Source organism: Astyanax mexicanus, chromosome 6 (genome assembly GCF_023375975.1).
Source record: "Astyanax mexicanus isolate ESR-SI-001 chromosome 6, AstMex3_surface, whole genome shotgun sequence".
NCBI classification, from domain to species: Eukaryota; Metazoa; Chordata; class Actinopteri; order Characiformes; family Acestrorhamphidae; genus Astyanax; species Astyanax mexicanus.
Genome location: NC_064413.1, coordinates 22,415,857 through 22,435,384, shown reverse-complemented (window position 1 = coordinate 22,435,384; position 19,528 = coordinate 22,415,857). Strand labels below are relative to the sequence as shown.

Sequence of the window (19,528 nt, the reverse complement as noted above, 5' to 3'; positions counted from 1 at the left end):
ATTTGGACCTTTCAGGCAGTAAAGGCATGTTTTATGACCTTTCAGGCATAAAACATTTTGAAGAACAAGTGATTTCTATGATCCATTTTTTTTACTGTTAAAAAGTTCATAAAGGTGCCTATAAACTGTATTTTTTATAGTTTTACAGTTCATTATTATCTTTTAACTTGCCATTGCTATGATTCAACTGCTATTTATATGTTTTTTTTAACTTTCAAGCAAATTGTTTAATGTTCCCAATAAAAAACTTAAGGAATTATCATTAAAAACATGAAATAATACAAAAAAACTGTTGGTCGGCGCATGCGCAGTGCCGTAAAGAAGCACATATCGATGGGTAGCATAACTCGACAGGACACCGGTTACCCCGAGCCGCACACACAGACCCCAAGCTACACAGCTAACCGTAATAAACACTGCATGGAGAAGTTCAGCTGCGCTGCCATGGAGAACAAAACTCAATTTTTTTTTTTTTAATTTAGACAATTTTTTTTCCCCCAACATTTAATTTTTTACTCAGTAACGGTGAGTTTCCCAATGTAGCAAAGTTAATTACTTGTGTCAAAATGACCTATTTTAAAAACTACTTTAAAAATTACAAACTACTCATAAAATCTACTCAATTACAGTAACGTGAGTAAATGTAATTAGTTACTATCCACCTCTGGTCTGGTCTGAAACATAACTCTTAGTTTGGAATCCGGTCTATATTTTATGGTGTGAAAACACCGCTAGTGATTCAGAATGTTATGACAAAGGATGGGAGGGATACTATAAAAATGTATTTGGGTACAGATTAATAATTACAAGGATTGTGATGAGACACTCATCTCACAAGATGAGACGCAATATTTGGTTCAAGAGAACGAGAGAAGACAAGATTTAAAAAAAATGAAATATATGACTGAAAATATTTTATGTGAAACATTTCGTGAAAACCCCAAAATGCAAAAATGCAGGTGAGTTTTTTAAAATATTTTGCAAGTAATCATCTTGTAATGAATGTCAGTTGCTGATAATGAATTATGTATGATTTATCAAATGCAGAACAGTATGCAAATAACCCAACGACTTCACTACTGTATGATCTCACACAATATTTTTCAGACTATAGAAATTAGTGTCCTGTACATTTCATAATACATTTGTTTTGGTTGCTTGTGAATTAGGTTTACAAGACACATCTGACAACCTTATGACACAAAATCTTATCAAACCCATACTAATTACCAAATCTAATCTATTGTACCTAATCTATAGAATTGCTATAATCAAATACTTTGTCCACTTAATTCTATTCTATATACCACCATTGCTTTTTCAGAATATAAAAGAAACTAAAAACTGTCGAACTGAAGTATTTGAGAAGTTTTTATTATGTCTTATATATGATGTAGCTTTCAAGTTAATAACGGATCGTATCAGTGTACTAAAATATTACACAGTTAAATGCAGCCCTTCAAGCTGTTCTGCTAGATTAACAGATATATAGTCTTTTGCCTGATTAAACTACCTAAATATTGAAAGTAAGAAACTGACTTTAACCCAATTTTCTTCATATTGGGCTTTAGAATGACATTTGTATGTCCTTTAGTAAATCTCCTGTTGCTAAATTCATTTACCTTTGTAACAAGATAAAATTGTAAGGACCTTATTGTATACCCAGTCTATTTTTATGTCTTGCGCCCATACTGTTAAAATAGTGTTGTAAATCAGCAATATATCTACTCTGATGGGTGTGGTGATCTCGAAAAGAGGTGTGTTCAGGTAACTGTCTGGTGTGTTGCTATTTTAGCAGCAGAAAACCGGTGCGCCGCTGACTGAAATGAACCTTAACAATAAACAGAATACAGAATAAAATAACATTTCTGTTACCTTAAATAAGCTCCAGGTCAGTGTCCTCTGCTGAGGCTCGCAAAGCGCTGCGCTGTTTAGATAAAGTCAGAGCTCACCTGGCTCTTAAAGGGAATGGCAAGAGACACACTGATTGATTTATTTCACGTTACACCTAAAACCCACCCATGATTAATTAAAAGAATAAGTTTATGCCTTTTGCATATTCTGAGCTGCGCAAGAAGTATTTTTTGATATTGCATCTTCCATGTATTTTGCCTCATGGTTTTAAAGACACACCAACACGCTCTAAATCCAGCTGCACGATCCGCAATTGACGTCTCGCCTATAGATCGCTAAAATAGGGCCCTAGGTCACCAAGAAAGTAATCAGTTACACAGTGTTTTGTACTGAATAAAGCCTAAACACTGCAAAGATGCAAACATGTCTAGTTTGGGTTGCTGTATTCTTTGGGCCACTTCACTCTTTTTCGTTTTTTTTTTTATTTAGTACGCCCACTTCATTTCTAATGCCTTTTCTTACTCTCAGCATGATATCAGCCGAAGATTTACGAAGCCCACAGTTTTCTCTGCATTCCTTGATTCTTCTAAAAGGATGCTTGGCTATTCTTGACGGGGCATTTTAAAGCTTTTAGAGGATTTAAGATTGAGAAAGCGAGAAAGGGGGAGAGAGAGAGAGAGAGAGAGAGAGGGCAAAAAATAATGATTTTTAATGAGGCCCAAGGGTAGATGTTGTTCAACACCTAGTAAGAGGATAGTCCTGTGCTTGTGGCTACTTTTGCAGCTCCCTATTTTGCATGAATTAGGTTGTCAAGGCCTGGAGGAGGGGAGACGCTTCTGTTCATCATTCAGAGATTATTTCCAGCGCTCTCTGAAAGCTACTGGCAGGCCTGTTTGAAAGAGATGCTTATTAAACCTGCACCAGGGGGAGGAGCAGGAAGGCAGGAGGAGACTCTTTTTTTGAACGGCTCTTCTGACAACATAATTTGCATTCTGTAATTAACTGTCTCTCTTCCTCATCCCCAACACCACCCCCTCACCCCCCCACCTTTAGTTTTTTTTTTTTTTTGCTGCTGCCACTCGCACCCGCGCCCTCACTTCTTTCTGCAGGGGTTAGTGCCTGACAATTCCAAGCCTGTGAATTAGGTCTGTGTTGCCCCGGTAACAACTCTTTATCACAGACCAGCACACTGAGGCAGGAGAAAAGCTGACGTCTAAGGGGGAAGGATTTTTTGTAGGTGTGTGTGAGTGTGTGTTTGTGTGTGTGGAAAGAGGTTTGTGCATATGTGTGCATTGGTGTGTGTGTGCTTTCAGTGCTGCCAAACTTTCATTTTAAAGTGGCGGAGTCGGCTCTTACTGCGAAGAATGAAGGGAATGGAACTAATGCGTGACTTCTTAAAATGTTTCAATGTGTCAATATAATTTTATATTAAAAATTGCTGTTAATAAGACTACAGGCTCAGTCACATATCAGAAACTATTGGGCTTAATAAATATGTCGCAACTGTCAAACAATTATTATTATTTTTTAGTAAATACCACCCCCTTGTGACACCCGGGACTCTCTTTTACAAATAAAAATCAAATCCAGTTTATTTTATTCATATAGTGCTTTTTACAGACATGTGGTAGCAGGACAGAGAACATAGAAAAAACCTCGGTAGGCTTTTTAACCAAGGCTTACATGTATCTTGTACTATCACATGTACTATCAAGGCTAATATATAAGGGGGCACCCATCCTCCTGTGGAAAGCAGCGCTAAGAGTAAAATTTGATTTCAAGTCGCGGGCCACAAAATAACGCACTGCAGGCCGCGAGTTTGAGATCCCTGATTTAAAATGCTCTCTACAGACAACTGTCTTCTTCTGAGGATGAGCCTGCGGACCCCTAGAGGGTGCTTTGTGACCCCCTAGTGGTCCGCGGCCCACCGCTTGAGAAACCCTGGTTTATCTCATTCTCCTCTCCCTTGTGACTCACACACACGTGCCCCTTTGTCTGTATGCGCAAAGTAAAAAAAAAAAGTTAATTGAGAGGCTAAAGTAACGTGCAGTAACGGGGTGTCGGAAATGGTAACAGCGTTATAGTTACAATCAGAGTAATTAGTTACATTACTCGTTACTGAAAAAAGTAATGGCGCTAGTAACACCGTTTATTTCAACGCCGTTACTCCCATCACTGGTCATTGTCATGCTGGAACACCCAGCCACAGCTCATCTTCAGTGCTCTTACTATGGATGTTGTTGGCCATAAAATTGCAAAACATGATTCTGATACATGACCCATGACTGAGCTTATTCCTGACATTTTTTTAAATCCATCTTTACCCTTACCTACAGTAAAAATAACAGACCTCTCTGTTCTTTGTAGGTGGAAAAAAATGCAGAATTGGCAGTGTATCAAATACTTGTTTTCCAAACTGTATATGACTGCAGTGCTGGTTGTTGGTGGGGGTTGAGAGCATGGTTTGCTTGGAGTTGTGGCTTGTTGCATAGTGCTACCTCCCTGAAATATTTTTTTGCAGGTTTATGGAATAAAATCTTTTTATATCGACTTCCATTAAACAATACATTTAGGTCAAACTGTTTAAACTGTATTGGTGCCATGTCTCATTGGCTGATGATCCAGACCAAAAGTTTCAAGTTTCAAGTTTCAAAGAGTTTATTGTCATGTGCACAGTAAGAAACAAGTTTCCTCGTACAATGAAATTCTTCCTTTGCCCCTCGCCAAGTATGCCGCATAAAGATAAAAATAGAAAATATACAATAAAGAAAGAATAAAAAACAAAATATAAATATTAATTAGTGTTAACTTTACATCCATGATGGAAATATATACATGAAAGCAGTAATGGGGTATGGATATTATTTACAAGTAAGTACATGTTATCTACAGCAGTGGAATATGAAAAAAGTGCAAAAGGTTCAGTAGTGCAATTATAAAATTTTGCAAAGTAAAGTAAGCATGTGTCTCTGAGAAATGTCCTTGACATGTAAACGTGTAGAGAGTAATGTGAATGGTTATTTCTGAGGTAGGTTCAAGAGTCTGGTAGCAGTGGGGAAGAATGAGTTCTTTAGCCTGGTGGTTTTGCATTTCACACTTCTGTACCTCCGGCCTGAAGGCAGAAGAGTGAACAGTCCTTGCTGGGGGTGGGTAGAGTCTTTGAGGATGGAGGCAGCTCTCCTGAGGACTCTCTGGTGGTAGATGCTCTGCAGAGAGGGCAGTGGAGTTCTGATGATCTTCTCCGCAGTCTTTACCACTCTCTGCAGGCATGTACGGTCCGTCGCAGTAGTGTTGCCGTACCACACGGTGATACAGTTGGTCAAGAGGCTCTCAATAACACAGCTGTAGAAGTTGCAGAGTATCTTGGGAGACATCCTGAACTTCCTCAGCCTCCTCAGGAAGTACAGCCGTTGTTGAGCCTTTTTGACCAGCTGTGTGGTGTTCAATGTCCAAGTGAAGTCCTCACTGATGTGGATGCCCAGGTATTTAAAACTGTTCACCCTCTCCACTTCAAGCTCCCGGATGAACAGTGGCTGATGAGGTCTCCTCTCCCTCCTCATATCCACTATCAGCTCCTTCGTCTTGTCTGTGTTGAGGGCGAGGTTGTTGTCCTCACACCATGACACCAGTCTTGTCACCTCCCTCCTGTAAGCCGCTTCATCTCCGCCACTGATAAGTCCTATCACTGCGGTGTCATCTGCAAACTTCAGGATGATGTTTTCCTTATGGGAAGCGACACAGTCGTGGGTGAACAGGGTGTAGAGGATAGGGCTGAGGACACATCCCTGTGGGGTGCCTGTGTAAGTGGTGATACTGGCTGAAGTCCTGTCTCCAATCCTGACAGACTGAGGCCTGCCAGTCAGGAAATCCAACAGCCAGCTGCAAAGGGTCGGTTGCAGGCCGAGTACATACAGTTTGTATGTACAGGAGGGAGCAGGTGCATCTACAAAAACATGTCAGACACCTAGACCCTCAATACTGCAGTATGCTGACAAGGCTACGTGCTTTCACCCTTTCTGTTCAGTCTTTACACCAAATACTGCATTTCTAAGGACCCATTTGTGAAGACCCTGAAGCTTGTGAAGGACACCACCGTGGTCGGCCTCATAACCAACAGTGACAGTTTGCCTACTACCTCACCCCCTCTTCCTAATCAACATCTTTTATGTGTTTTTTTATGGTAGAAAATGGAAAATGGTCTTCAGAGCGAAGAAAACACAGCAGAAGATGTTCATCCTGAGGCAGCTGAAAAAAGAATCACCCTGTCACAGGCCCTGATGAGCCGGTTCTTCACAGCATCATCCTGACACCATCCATCACCATCTGGTTTGGATAATCCATCTCACAAGAACAAGCCAAGCTCCAGTGCATAATCAGATCATCAGGTATACTTTGCCAATGCTTCAGGGCTTCAATAATACCAGGGTGATGAAGCTTGCTGGCAGGAATATAGGTGACCCCTCCCACCCAGGACATCACCTCTACTTAATATTGGGTTGCTCTGGATATGCTGCATCTAAAATTATTCAGAGGAAAATGGCAAAATAAAAGCATTTTCTAAAACGCTGAAAAAGTAAAAAAAAAAGGCAAAAAAAAAAAAAAGAATTCAAACAATGCCTGTTCTGATCACATAAGCACATCGCAACCAGTATGTAGAGGATATTTAGTGTTCAGGAATTATTTTCAAATTATAGTTTTGTTACCAAGAAGCAAGACAAAAATACCTTTAGGCAAATAAATGTATGCAGTAATGAAAAAATGACATTAAAAGAAATCCTCTTAAAAACTGTGCTCATTATTTGGACGCAACTTTTATTATGCTTAGTTTCAGACAAAAATGTAAAAGCTTTTTCTCTAGAGCTTATTGATAGGGATGTCCCCAAACCCTTCATGTGATCAAAAACCAGAGTCTATCTTGTAATTTGCAAAAGTTCGGAATCAGGTGGAAAAAATCCAGACCACTGATTTATTAAAAATGTAAGGCTATGTTGTTTCTCCACAAGTACACTACTTGTGAGGGTGTTTGTTGGTGACTCACATTGTCATGCTGTCAGAGGTGGAAAGTAACAAATTACATGTACTCACATTACTGTAATTGAGTAGATTTTATGAGTAATTTGTCATTTTTAAAGTAGTTTTTAAAATAGTTAATTTTACTTTTAATCAAGTTCAGTAATTTACTTTGCTACGTTGGAAAACTCCCCATTAGTGAGTAAAAAATAAAATGCTGGGAAAAAAAACAATTGTCTAAATTAAAAAAAAAAAGAGCTTTGTTCTCCCTGGCAGCGCAGATGAACATTTCCATGCAGTGTTTATTACAGTTAGCGGGAGAGACGCTGTGTAGCCTGGGGTCTGTGTGCGCGGCTGGGGGGAATCGGTGTTCTGTCGAGTCATGCTACCTTTTTTTATGTTTTCATGTTTTTAATGATAGTTTTAGAAGATAATAATTTTTATTGGGAACAAATGAACAAATAATCTACTTGGATGTAAAAAAAACATGTAAATAGCAGTAAAAAGCAAGGCAATGGAGGGTAAAAAAATAATAATGAACTGTAAAACTATAAAAATAACGTTTATAGTCACATATATGACAAAACTTTTTAACTTTTTAAATAGTAACGAAAAAAAATGGATCATAGAAACCTATGCCATAGAAACCTTGTTCTTGAAAATGTTTTATGGGGTGGTCTGAACAAATACTGCCTGAAAGCTCCAAATTATTATTTAAAATAATAATTCATTAAAAATATTTAATTTATGATTTGTACTTTTTTACATAAAATAATTAAAAATAACTATGTAACTTTTACTCAAAGTAAATTTTAAATTGAGTACTTTTTTACTTTTACTCGAGTAGATTTTTAGATGGGTACTTTTACTTGAGTTGAATTTTAGCAAAGTAAAAGTACTTTTACTTAATTACAATTTTTCAGTACTTTTTCCACCTCTGCATGCTGTTTATTAATGCTGATTAATGGCTGGTTACCACAGAGTCTAATACAGCAAGCTACCTATGGAGCCATCCGCTACTTTCATCCAGCTTCACTGTGGTGAAGCCTCACAGCCTCTCTCTTTTTATCTCTGTCTCACTCTCTCTCACACACACACACACACTCACGTACACACACACGTACACATCTACACATATAATATAGATAATATAATTCAGTAAAAAAGCCTAGTCTAAATCTAGTCTGCCAGGACTAAACCACACTACACCATTATTACTGTCTTCCTCCCAACAGCGCAGAATAACCGGCAAACAAAAAATGCTCTTAACCTCCTAAGACCAGAACTCTTGCATGGCCTGCATTTTTTTATTTATTTCTCTTTGTTATTTGGGCTAATTGGCACCTGATTAGTGTAAAACGGGGGTCGGCAATTAGTAGGCAATTTAGTCCAATACACTACCACTGCCCCAGCTAGTAAATTGGGATACAGCCGGGAAAAAAGACCCTATAAGGAGATAGGGAGCCCAAGAACGAAAAAACAGAACATGTGACAGAGAGACAGGGGAGGCATGTAAACTAAAGTTCGCCAGAGAAGTGTTTTATTTTTTTCATTATCGTTTATTAATAGGTAAAACAACCTCACAGTCCAGATGTTTCATGCTTACAGGCCACATCTATTGCCGACCCCTGGTGTAAAGCTAAGAATGATCTTTTTACATGATATATTTTCTGAGACAAATGATGTCCACAAATGAGAACTTTAGTTTTATAATTTAATGGAACCTAATAAAGTCTTAATTAATAATGATGTGCAAAAGTTTTGTGCCTGAACACATCAGCATTTTTTTGCCTACTTTCAATATACTGGTCTACTTAGATGTCTTATACCAGCAGTTCTTACCAGCTAAATTTCCTGTAACCAGTACCATAAAACTCACAGATTTAGACTGAATTCTGTCTGAACATGCTTGTGATTCTGCTCATAGCATGTACACACACACACACACATACATATCAGTAATGTCTGTGTTCCCACTGTTGCTGCATTGCTGTTCAACTTGAAGGTGACACAAAAGCAAAATGTCAAAGCAATTCAAAGCTTCAGCATCAAACCCAGATTTTATCTTTTTCCATTCCTACATCAAATATGAATTTTCCCCTCAAATTTGTCAAATAGTCAAGGCATGTACTGCAGCTGTGACGAACCTCTCAGCTTAGAAGGTCTGCTCTGAGAAACTGAATCTCTGTGCACAGTGGGTGAAGCTCCCTAAGGAAAATGCCTCATTGCACGGTCATAAAGATTGATAGATCTTACAGTCATCTGTACGGATATGTTTGAGTATGAGGATTGTGTCTATTCTGCAATGATTAGTCCTGTTCCAGAACATGGAGCCATTCCTGCACTTTTAACAATAGCGTAAAATGTTTACGTGGCTGAGTTGACAGTAATAGGTTTTGGAAATAATACATATATGAGTTTTTTGAGGGATTGATTGGATTAATGTATTTCTTTTTTTTCAAATATCTGCAAAAATCTTAAAACGAACAGAAAAAAGCATCAAATAAAAAACACAACCAATTGTTCCACATCTGCATTTGTCAGTCCTTTACCTTAAGAAGTTTGCATTCCTTTCCGTGTGATTACTATATAATAATAAATATACAATATAATTTAACCTCAACCATTTAATGTTTTAAACTATGAATTATTATTACTATTAATGCCTACTATTATTACTATTAATTCCACTTCAGAAGTTTTTTATTTTTAGAAAGATTAGGTAAAAAATTATTTTAGCAAATTTATTTTAGCATATTTAGCAAATTGGGAGAAAATGGGAAAAATCTGAAATAAAATTATATATATATTTAAACTCTTTTTTTGTGGATGTGTGTTTTACCCATTTAAAAAAATGTTCCTGCATTGTAGTTTGACGACAAACACATTTTTTTTTGTCATGCATTGTGAAAGAAAGTAATCATTTGGCCAAATTAGAAAAAAAAAGATCACAATACGATGAATAATTAATCATATTTTTAATTTTGAGTGTTTGATTGATTAATTTTTGTGTGTTTTGTAATTTTAATGTTCTAACTGTCCCTGACATGTGTTAAAACCATCCAAGACATGTGTTACAACCATCCCTGTGCACTCTGAGGGTTGTAACAGTGAACTGGCTGTTTTTAAATACATTTTGCAACATGTACATATTTCATAAAACCACTTAAATACATTGTTTCAGTAGTTGACACAATGGCGTTTATAATATAGCAAATTAAATATTCCAGTGTAAATTATTTTTGATTTATTGGAAAAAAATACAAAAAGTGTTACAACCATCCCTGTACACAGTACCAGTGAGAGGGAGGAAGCCTAGCATCCTCACACATATTCATATTACAGTAATGTCACACTGTTGGATGCTTGCTTTACAGTACTGAACACTCTACCCAGCATCCTAAAGAAAGCTGAAGAAAAAAGTGTCCCAGATCTCAGCCGTGTTGGTTTCTTTGTGCTTTTTCTCTTCTTTGTTCTTCTCATGTTCCTAAAGATTTTAAAGATTATCTTGATGACTTTTTACCTGGTATAACACAGTTTGGGTAACTTGTGGATAAGTGTGGTGTTTGCAGGTCAGTGTTTCCAGAAACAATCACAGGGTGTTGAATTTGTATTGCTGTATGTCATTTTGGAAACTGTATTTAGTGTTTGGGTAAAAGTGTGTTTTAGAAATGCTAACAAAAGTCTAAAGTCTAAGGCCCTATCTGAATGGGACTGGTTTCTCAGGGGGACATCTGTGAAAAATATTTCACACTTCTACTCAGTGATAAAGCTCTTCCATCTGGACTGCAATTGAAAAACATGAGGACCAGTGAGTTTTTTTGGCTTTCGTGGTCACGTGACATCGTGTTCATTAGCTCCTCCATTTCCACTCACGAGTTGTGTTTATGTGGATCTCCATGGCAACATGCACCCAAAGTGTAATTACGGTGCGTAGCAGTGGACAAACAGCTATTTTCAGTGAAAAACAGCAGATAATTCAGCCTGTAATTTTTTTCCTCAGAGGACGTCTGAGAAAAACACATACATGGTCGCTCCGGACGTGAATAAAATCACAGAGGAGCCCCCAAAGAAACTAATCCCGTCCAGATAAGGCTTAAGGCAAAGAAAGAAATTCTTTAGTGTTCCAGGTTAACAGATAAGACTATTTGATTTAGTTATTTCAAAAAATTGGCTGCAAATACCAGTTTTTGGGTCTTAGCAACAGCAAAAAAAAACTATAAGTGCACCTCCAGTGAACAATAACACAAACTCTTTATGGAAATGAAAATTCCTTGTGCCAGTAGTAGAACAGAATTATTCCAACATTTCTCTAAAGAAACAGAAATCCCAAATGTTCTTGAGATCTAATTTTCCTAGCTGGGTCTATTCTCTGCTGCCGCGATCAATAGATCTTAAAGCAGGCAACATACAAGGAAAACTGTGGCTATTATCCTCCTTAACCTCCTTCCTTTACTGTGAATGGAGCCGGGCCCATCACAAGAGTGTTCAAAGTAATAGATATTGAACCGACAGCCTGAATGCTCCAAACGAAAGGTAATCAAAGCAGTTGGTAATTACAGTGTCTTTTCAAGTCCCCAAAACCAAGGCTATTATGTTCTTAGCTCTCCTTATAATGAAACTCAAAGCAGATGCTGGGGGTTGGGGCCGGCAGGTGCTGGTGGTGGGATGCAGTTAAGTCAAAGCACATAATTATGTGGCAATTGTGGAGGGAGCTCTTGCAGTACACCTTTACTAAGAGTTTGACTTAATGAAGAAAAGCAGTTCGGCATTTGCTACAAGAATGGGGCGATGTTTAGGCAGAAATGGTTCTATTCTGCGAAGTAACTGCTTCTATTATAAACGGAGAACAAACGGACAATAGCGGAAAATGTGTTAGAAAACAGGCGATTGTCATCATCAGTAATCAAAGCTGTAGCTGAAAAGGTTGTTCGTGCTTCACTTTGAGTATTTGATCACTTGCAATCGACAGGGAGGTTTTACATGAAAAGCTGAATATTTTATCCTCCAAACAGAATAAATATGAATTCTTTTTCTTCAAACTTCTGCTTTTTTTTTTAACTTACCACAGTGCTTCTTATACGCACATTCAGGAGATGATGTGATATAGATTGATATCTAAAAAATACAGTGGTATCAAAAAGTCTGGGCACCCCTGATCATTTTCATGATTTTCCTTCATAAATCTTTGCTTGTTTGGATCAGCAATTTCAGTTAAATATATCATATATTGCAGACAAACACAGTGATATATGAGAAATTAAACGATATACATTATAGGATTTACAGAAAGTGTGCAATAATTCTTTAAACTAAATTAGGCAGGTGCATAAATTTGGCCACCCTTGTCGTTTTATTGATTTGAATATCTTCAGCACTTTTGATCTACAAACACAGATGAATCCAATTATGAGAAAGGGTTAATGTCACCAATTGCAAGTTTTTCTCCTCTTTGTATCTTCTCTGAAGAGCGGCAACAAGGGACCCCAAAACACAACTCTCAAATGACCTGAAAACAAAGATTGTTCAACATCATGGTTTAGGGGAAGAATACAAAAAGATCAAAATCTCAGAGATTTCAGCTGTCAGTTTCCAATTTGAGAAACATAGTGAGGAAATGGAAGACCACAGGGGCACAGTTCTAGTTAAGGCCTGAAGCGGCAAAACAAGAAAAATATCAGATAAGCAGAGGAGAAGGATGGAGAGAACAGTCAAAATCAACCCACAGACCACAGACCAGCTCCAAAGACCTACAACATCATCCTGCTGCAGATGGAGTCACTGTGCATCATTCAACTATTCAGCACACTTTTCACAAGGAGACGCTGTATGAGTGAGTAAATAATGCAGAAGAAGAATTGTTGCACACTTTCTGTAAATACTATAAACTTCATTTCACTTCTCAAACACACTATGTTTATCTGCTATATGTTATATTTAACTGAAATTGCTGATCCAAACAAGCAATGATTTATAAAGGAAAATCATGCAAATTATCAGGAGTGCCCAAACACTTTCGTACAGCTATATTATGCAAAATCTCCTAAATGTAAGATAATGCTCAGTAAAGTTAATAAAATGGACAGCAGGTGTAGTAAAAAAGGAGGTGGTCATAGACTGTAAGGCTGAATCTCTTTAGAATTATTTAGTTATCAGATAATCCCCTTATCTGAGTTCTAGTTCTATTTTTCCCCACATTAAAAAAAGTCACAGTAACATGTTTTTGAACATTTAAAAATTTGTGAAAACTTACAGTACCAGTCAGTACCAGTTTGGATACACCTTAAATTAAGTGTTTTTTTTTTCATTATTTTAATTGATGTGCATTGTAGAGTCTACATTCTCATTCTAAAGTCATCTAAACTATGAAGAAAAAACGTGGAATTATTTAATAAATGAAAAAAGTGTTAAACAAATCAGAATATTTTAGATTTTTCAAAGTAGCACCTCTTGCTTAGAAGACAGCTGTGCACATCTTGGCTGGATTTTCTCAGTCAGCTTTATGAGGCAGAGTCACCTGGATTTGCTTTTAGTTAACAGCTGTGCTGAACTTGTCAAGACTTGAATTTCTTGTCCTTTTAATGTGTTTGAGAGCATCAGTTGTAAAGTAGTGAAAAGGTAGAGTTGGTATACAGTGAACATCTCTATTTGAGTAATGTTTTAATCCATATTATGGCAAGAACTACTCAACTACTAGATAAAAAAATATTTATGTTTAAGAAGTTAATGTCCGTCCATCTGAAACATTTCAAGAACTTTGAAAGTATCTTTAAGTGCAGTCGCAAAAAGATCATAAAAAACGTTAGGATGAAACTGGCTCTCATCAGGAGATAAGAGCCACTTAAAAGCTTCACAGAGTATTTTGGTTTGTTTAACACTTGATCCCTTGTGTGTTCCTTAATAGTGTGGATGACTTAATATTAATTTACAATAAATGTTGGGGGAAAAAAAAGTTAAAAATTGAAGGATTAAGTGTGTTCAAACCTTTGAAAGCTACTGTGTATATACAGTACAGTATATAAATACACCCACCCACCGATGGGAGCTGACTTTCTTATGCCAGATTCTATCTGAGACGTTTCTGGAAGGATGTGGGCTAAGTTGCTCTTGCCCATACATTTCCTAGTTTGACCTGAAAATAGCACCTAGACTCTAGAATTTGGATTCATGAAGAATATGAATGAACTGCCAGCATGTGGATGAGTAAAGGAGTGACTGAATTAATAAATGAGAGAAATAATGAATTTTTCAGACACTCTGGGCAACGTCTCGGGATGGAGAATGCTGAGACAGATATAGCACACACACACACACACACACACATATACATACAGCTGATACTACAGTATAGGGGACAGAACCGTGTTTACATCGCCATGGCAGGTGAAAACACACGCGAGATAAAAGAAGCACACCCAGTGCATGCCTAGTGGAGAGAGGTGCAGTGGCTCTCTGCTGGGCTCTAATTGGAGACATTCATATTATGGATGACAGTCAGATACAAGTCTGGCCATGAGCTGAATGCCAATTTGGTGCTTAGCGCTCCACAATGGCTGGGCTATTAGGATAAGTAATGTTTAGAGCTTAAAAAAGAATGCTTTAATTTTTATACAGGTTAAATGTGTAGACAGGGTGTATACATATGCCACAATTAGAGCTTGATTTATATGGAAACAAATTACTGTATTTTTTTGCACAATAAGGCACACTTAAACTCCTTTTATTTTCCCAAAAATTGTCAGGGAGCATTGTAATCCTGTGCACCTTATGTATGAATTTCACCTGTCAGGTATTAAGGAGCAGTAAAGCCACGCTGAGCCTGGAGCAGTATTAGCATTAGCAGCTAATCACGCTAAGCATTAGCTCTTTCGCCGTTCAGAGATGACTCTCTGGCTGTAGCCTGCTGCTAACCCCGGCTAGCACTGCTAAAGTAGCATTAGCATTACCCTCTAACTGCGCTAACTGCTAGTTCTTTCTCCTCTTAGATGTAAGTATGTCTGACTGTAATCTGTTTGTTTACCATGTTAAAACAAGCTACGTTGAACAAACCTCTAGATAATACCCCTCTGGCTTACAGAACCACTCAGAGTTCCTCAACTTAGCACTGTTGGGTGGCATTACCCGCTAACTGCAGCTAGCACTAGTGCTAAGCTAGTAATGCTAATGCTGCACCCAGCCTTAGTGAAAATCTGGAAAACTATGCTTACTGTACATAAACAGAAGTACTTTACTCACCCAAATAAACAGTTTTCAGGAGAGAAATCTGTGTAGATTAACATCCAGCACTCATTTGACTTTAAAAGAAACTGTTTTTAAGAATTACAGTTTTGTTCACTTAACCTAGTTTAGCTGAATTAGACGGAAAACAAGGCGACACTCCTATTCCTTACTAATGTCACTTAATGTGCCTTATAATCCAGTGCACCTTATGTATGAAAATAGGCCAGAAAAAAAGATGTTTATTAATAGTGCGCCTTATAGTGTGGAAAACACAGTATGTTGTTTATTGTGGGTGTTATCTTTTTTTAAATAGGCCCTTTTCACAAAAAACCGGAAATACGTAGACACTGGGTAACACAAGTTCCTGCATTCCCGGAGGCCCTGTCATTTCAGCTCACCATGGAACGGTTTTTCACTGCATCCCTGTCGTCGCTGCCGAGACTAAGGTTTGAAGATGTGTCCAGAATCGTCGGAGAACATTCAACAACGAAGGATTCTAAGTTGAATAAAGGCTACAAGTTCTTTGTGGAAGAGTTCATCCACAGCTATCAAGGTGAGCTAACGCCAGCGAACGTTAGCTTTGTTTACATATGTGCTAGCGTTAGCTAGCTAGCTAACGTTTAGTGTAGGTTTTAGCGGTCCATTTGTCATTCTACAGGGTAGTGAAATGATGTCTAGATTAAACAGTTAGTAAATAATATTAAGTATACTGACAGCTTTAGTTAACGTTATCTAAGAAACAAGTAAGGCCAGCTAAGGTAGCTTTGTTTACATGTGTGCTAGCTAGCACATCAAGGAAATCATTACAGTGGGAATGCAAAGCTAAGTGTTATTGCTTGTTCAGTGTCCAATATAGTCGACAGCAAGGTGATTGTGAGAGCTAGATGCTACCGTTCGATGAGGAAGAACGAGGAGCCACACAAACTTGAGGTTATACTTGGTCTGCTGGTGTTCTGTCGAGTTGTACTACCTTGTCAAACCGTGCTACCCTAGTGTATATGTTGTTTTTAACTGTAAAAATACAAAAGAAGCACTATATTAGAGCCTGTTCCCATGAGAAGTCCCAGTAGATGTAGTTAGTATATTTGGATAGCATAAATCACTGTATCATGGTAAAGTTATGGCAATGAGAGCTCATTGCAAACTGCTTTTATATATTTTGTATAATAATTAATGTATTTATTATTATTTCTTATTTCCATTTACACTTTAGTGCAATGGCAGTAAGTCCATGTTGTTTAATGCACTAAAACATATATATATATATATATATATATATATATATATATATATATATATATATATATATATATATATATATATAAAATAAAATCATTTTAAAAAAAGTGTAGGTCAGCGCATGCGCAGTGCATTTAGGAAGCACGTATCGATGGGTAGCATAACTGGACAGAACACCCTGGTTGGCTTGAAAGTCTGTTGGAATACCTTTGTTCATGCTGTACCTTTTATTTCACTGCAGTTTGCAGCTTTCTTTCAGTTCTTCTTATCACTTCATTTGAGAGTCTGCGGTTGCAGACATGTTATTTCCCTGCAATATGCAGCTGTCCTATAATGCTCTGTATACTTGACAGTTCATTAGCCAAGCTTATTTTTATTTACTTTAGTTGATATTAGTTAGGGTTGTGGTTGCAGATGCTTACTTTCCATTTAATATGCAGATTTCCTGAAACGCTTTGTATAAATTGGTAGTTCATTATCTAAACTTATTTTAATTTATTTAGGTGACTTTGGAGGCACACAACTGTACCCTGACTGCCCATGTATGCAGTTGTGCAGCTGGTAAAGGGTTGTGCAATCATGTAGTTGCACTGCTTTTTCAAACAGCCCACTATGTGCAGCTTAATTTGAATGCTGTGCCACTGCCACTGGCCTGCACAAGTGAGCTGCAAAGATGGCATAGGCCAAGGACTCAGGTATGTGTCATTACTTCACATTTAGTAATTTATTTTAATAATGGCAAATGTAAATAAGGCTACTGTTCCTATTAACCAGTTAGTGGGTTTTCTTTTGCTGTATTACTGTATTATTTCTCAATCCTGATCCTGAATTAATACTGCCCTGCTCTCCTAACACATCTGACCAGATAAACTATCCTTTCTGGGCTCTGTTAAAGCATGAAAAGCACAGCACTAAACATAAAGCATTAACAAGTACAGAGCAGTTGGTTTTGGCACCCAGAATTGAAAAACATGAAATGAGCCTAAATGTCCGTAATGTCAGTTTTGTCATTGTATTCATGTCAAGGGAGTCCATCCAGAACCATTGGGTCAGCTTATTGTGAGGAAGCCTAAAACACTGCAGAAGACTGGAGTGAAGTCTACTCTTTACAGAGCTTATCCAGGTGAGACAATTACCTTTATTTTCATCTAAATTAAATATTCAGAGGTTTAAATGCAAACAGGTTTGTTACATTGACACTAATTATTTTAATCCTTACCTATAGGCCCCCTTCCTGATGAACATGTTTTGGCATCGGCAGAGAAACTGAGTCAAGTCAGCCCTCGTCCTCTACTAGCGACTGTGTTAGAGAGCCTCTCAGATGTTGAATTTTTTCCCTCTAAGTTTGGGCCAGTGCCTCGTGGAAGTACACTGTCTTACCAGTGTCCTCTTGTGAGTACAGTGACAACCGGTCCCGACACTGTGAACTTTCCTGTACTGCCTGTTGCTGGACATTCACTGGGATCCAATTTTAACTTTGTTCCCAGTCACCATCAAGCCCTTCATTTAGAGTCTTTAAAGGTGTCTTTTAGTATGGCGGCAGAAATTGAAGAAAACACCAGACTTCAATCAAAATGCACTGCATGGGCACAAATTCGTCAACCAAGGGTAACTGCAAGCAGGTTTAGAGAGGTATGCCATGTGGTAGGGGATTTAGCTGGGCAGTCACTAGCAGCTCGAATCATTAGGGGGACAAAGCAAACGTGTGCTATGAGACGTGGGTTGGACCTTGAACCAGAAATATTGAGAACCTATTCTCAAATGGCAAATGTCACTGTAATGCCATGTGGTTTGGTTGTGCACCCAGAGGCACCACATCTAGGAGCCAGTCCAGATGGGAGAGTGTATGATCTTTTGGAAACCCCACCATTTGGGCTGGTAGAAGTAAAAAGCACCACAGCTGATAATATAGCTGGAGTTTCATTTATCAAAATGCACAAAGATCAGGCCAAACTAAAACAATCGCATAAATACTACTGGCAGGTTCAAGGCCAGCTTGCAGTGACTGGTTTGCAGTGGTGTGACTTTGTCACAGACACAAAAGGTGACCTCACAATACAGCGAATTTGGAAAGATGATGTTTTTATAGCATCAATGAAAGACAAGTTGGATGCTTTTTATCACAACATATACATGAACATGTATCTTTCCATGGTCTGAATAGCATTTGCATTTTAAGACACTGAAGTGTGACAGATCTGTAAATATTTTATGTATATATAAATGTATAGTGTATAGTGTATAGTTATTTTTCATGCACCTACTTGCAGATCATTTGATTATTAAGCTTACAATTGATGGGGAAAAATTGAAAACTTCTCTAATGCAGGACCTAGATGGTGTTTGTAAGAAACCTGTAAAATGTTTTATAAGGATAAAAGGTTGAACATAATCACATGAAAAAAGGAAAGTGAGTAGCAAATGTGTTTTTATCTTTATTGTTTATTGAATAAAATTCAGAATAAAAAAAATCATTGTCTCAGTATGTCATTGTTTTGGGCAAAAATAATTATAGTTTTGATTTTTTAAATTGCATGTAGGACCTTTTTGAGCTACATAGACAAACATGTTACATCATGAAACTGATTAAAAAATATTAAATGGATATGAACAAGTATGTATGTTCATTCTTCAAATCATTCACTCATGGATCAAGGAACATTGGTCCCTGGTAATTCACCATAAAACAGCAATTATGCCAGATCTGATTGATGCTTCCAGCCAGGCTAAGGGGCACAGTAGAATCCCAAATATGGTTTTCCTTAACCCTGCGAATCACTCTTTCCACAAGGATCCTGAGGCGGGCAATTGCCTGTGTTTGTTCACAGTCCTTTTTGCTGAACTGTTTTCCATGTTTGAATGGTGGGATGATTAGTCTTGCACCTTTAGTTGCCAGCATATCCTTGATGATGAAACCCTTGTCTGCCATGATCTCATCTTCTGGTTCCAGCAGTTCCAGGATTCCTGACTGTCTTGTGATCTCTTTGTCAGAAATCGAACCTGTGAAGAGGCTGGAAATGAATGTCACTGCACCGCATGGCGCTACGCCAAGTAGACCTTTAAATGTAGTTGTGTTCTTGTAGTTGGAGAAGGTCTCAGAGTGAAGTGTCAGAGAGGTGGCGCTCTCGCAGCGAATTTCTGTGCAGTCAAGTATGACTCTCAGTTTTGGACTGTACTGTCTAAATTTCTCTGGCATGGAGTCAAT

The 19,528-nt window shown here is 37.8% G+C and overlaps 1 protein-coding gene across 2 annotated transcripts; it reads left to right on the top strand.

Moving 5' to 3' along the window:
* The first annotated feature begins 15,398 nt into the window (after positions 1 to 15,398).
* On the top strand, positions 15,399 to 19,218 carry LOC125802498 (uncharacterized). Of its 2 annotated transcripts, none has more exons than XR_007439632.1 (4): positions 15,399 to 15,637; positions 16,827 to 17,018; positions 17,350 to 17,446; positions 17,549 to 19,218. XR_007439632.1 is itself a non-coding variant. In XM_049480734.1 (4 exons), the coding sequence occupies exons 1-4, from the start codon at positions 15,982 to 15,984 to the stop codon at positions 18,481 to 18,483; spliced, it is 1,257 nt and encodes a 418-aa protein (XP_049336691.1). In that variant the 5' UTR covers positions 15,673 to 15,981; the 3' UTR covers positions 18,484 to 19,218. The 2 variants fall into 2 exon arrangements, 1 of the variants encoding a protein (XP_049336691.1); XM_049480734.1 differs by lacking the exon at positions 15,399 to 15,637 and adding an exon at positions 15,673 to 16,014.
* The last annotated feature ends 310 nt before the right edge of the window (positions 19,219 to 19,528 follow it).

What these genes read in the sequence shown, in the direction of transcription:
- LOC125802498 (XM_049480734.1), top strand. Translation starts at nt 15,982, where the DNA reads ATGAGGAAGAACGAGGAGCCACACAAACTTGAG. An exon ending in GGCATAGGCCAAGGACTCAG is followed by an intron (nt 17,019 to 17,349) that starts GTATGTGTCATT and finishes ATTCATGTCAAG; the next exon opens with GGAGTCCATCCAGAACCATT. An exon ending in TCTTTACAGAGCTTATCCAG is followed by an intron (nt 17,447 to 17,548) that starts GTGAGACAATTA and finishes CCTTACCTATAG; the next exon opens with GCCCCCTTCCTGATGAACAT.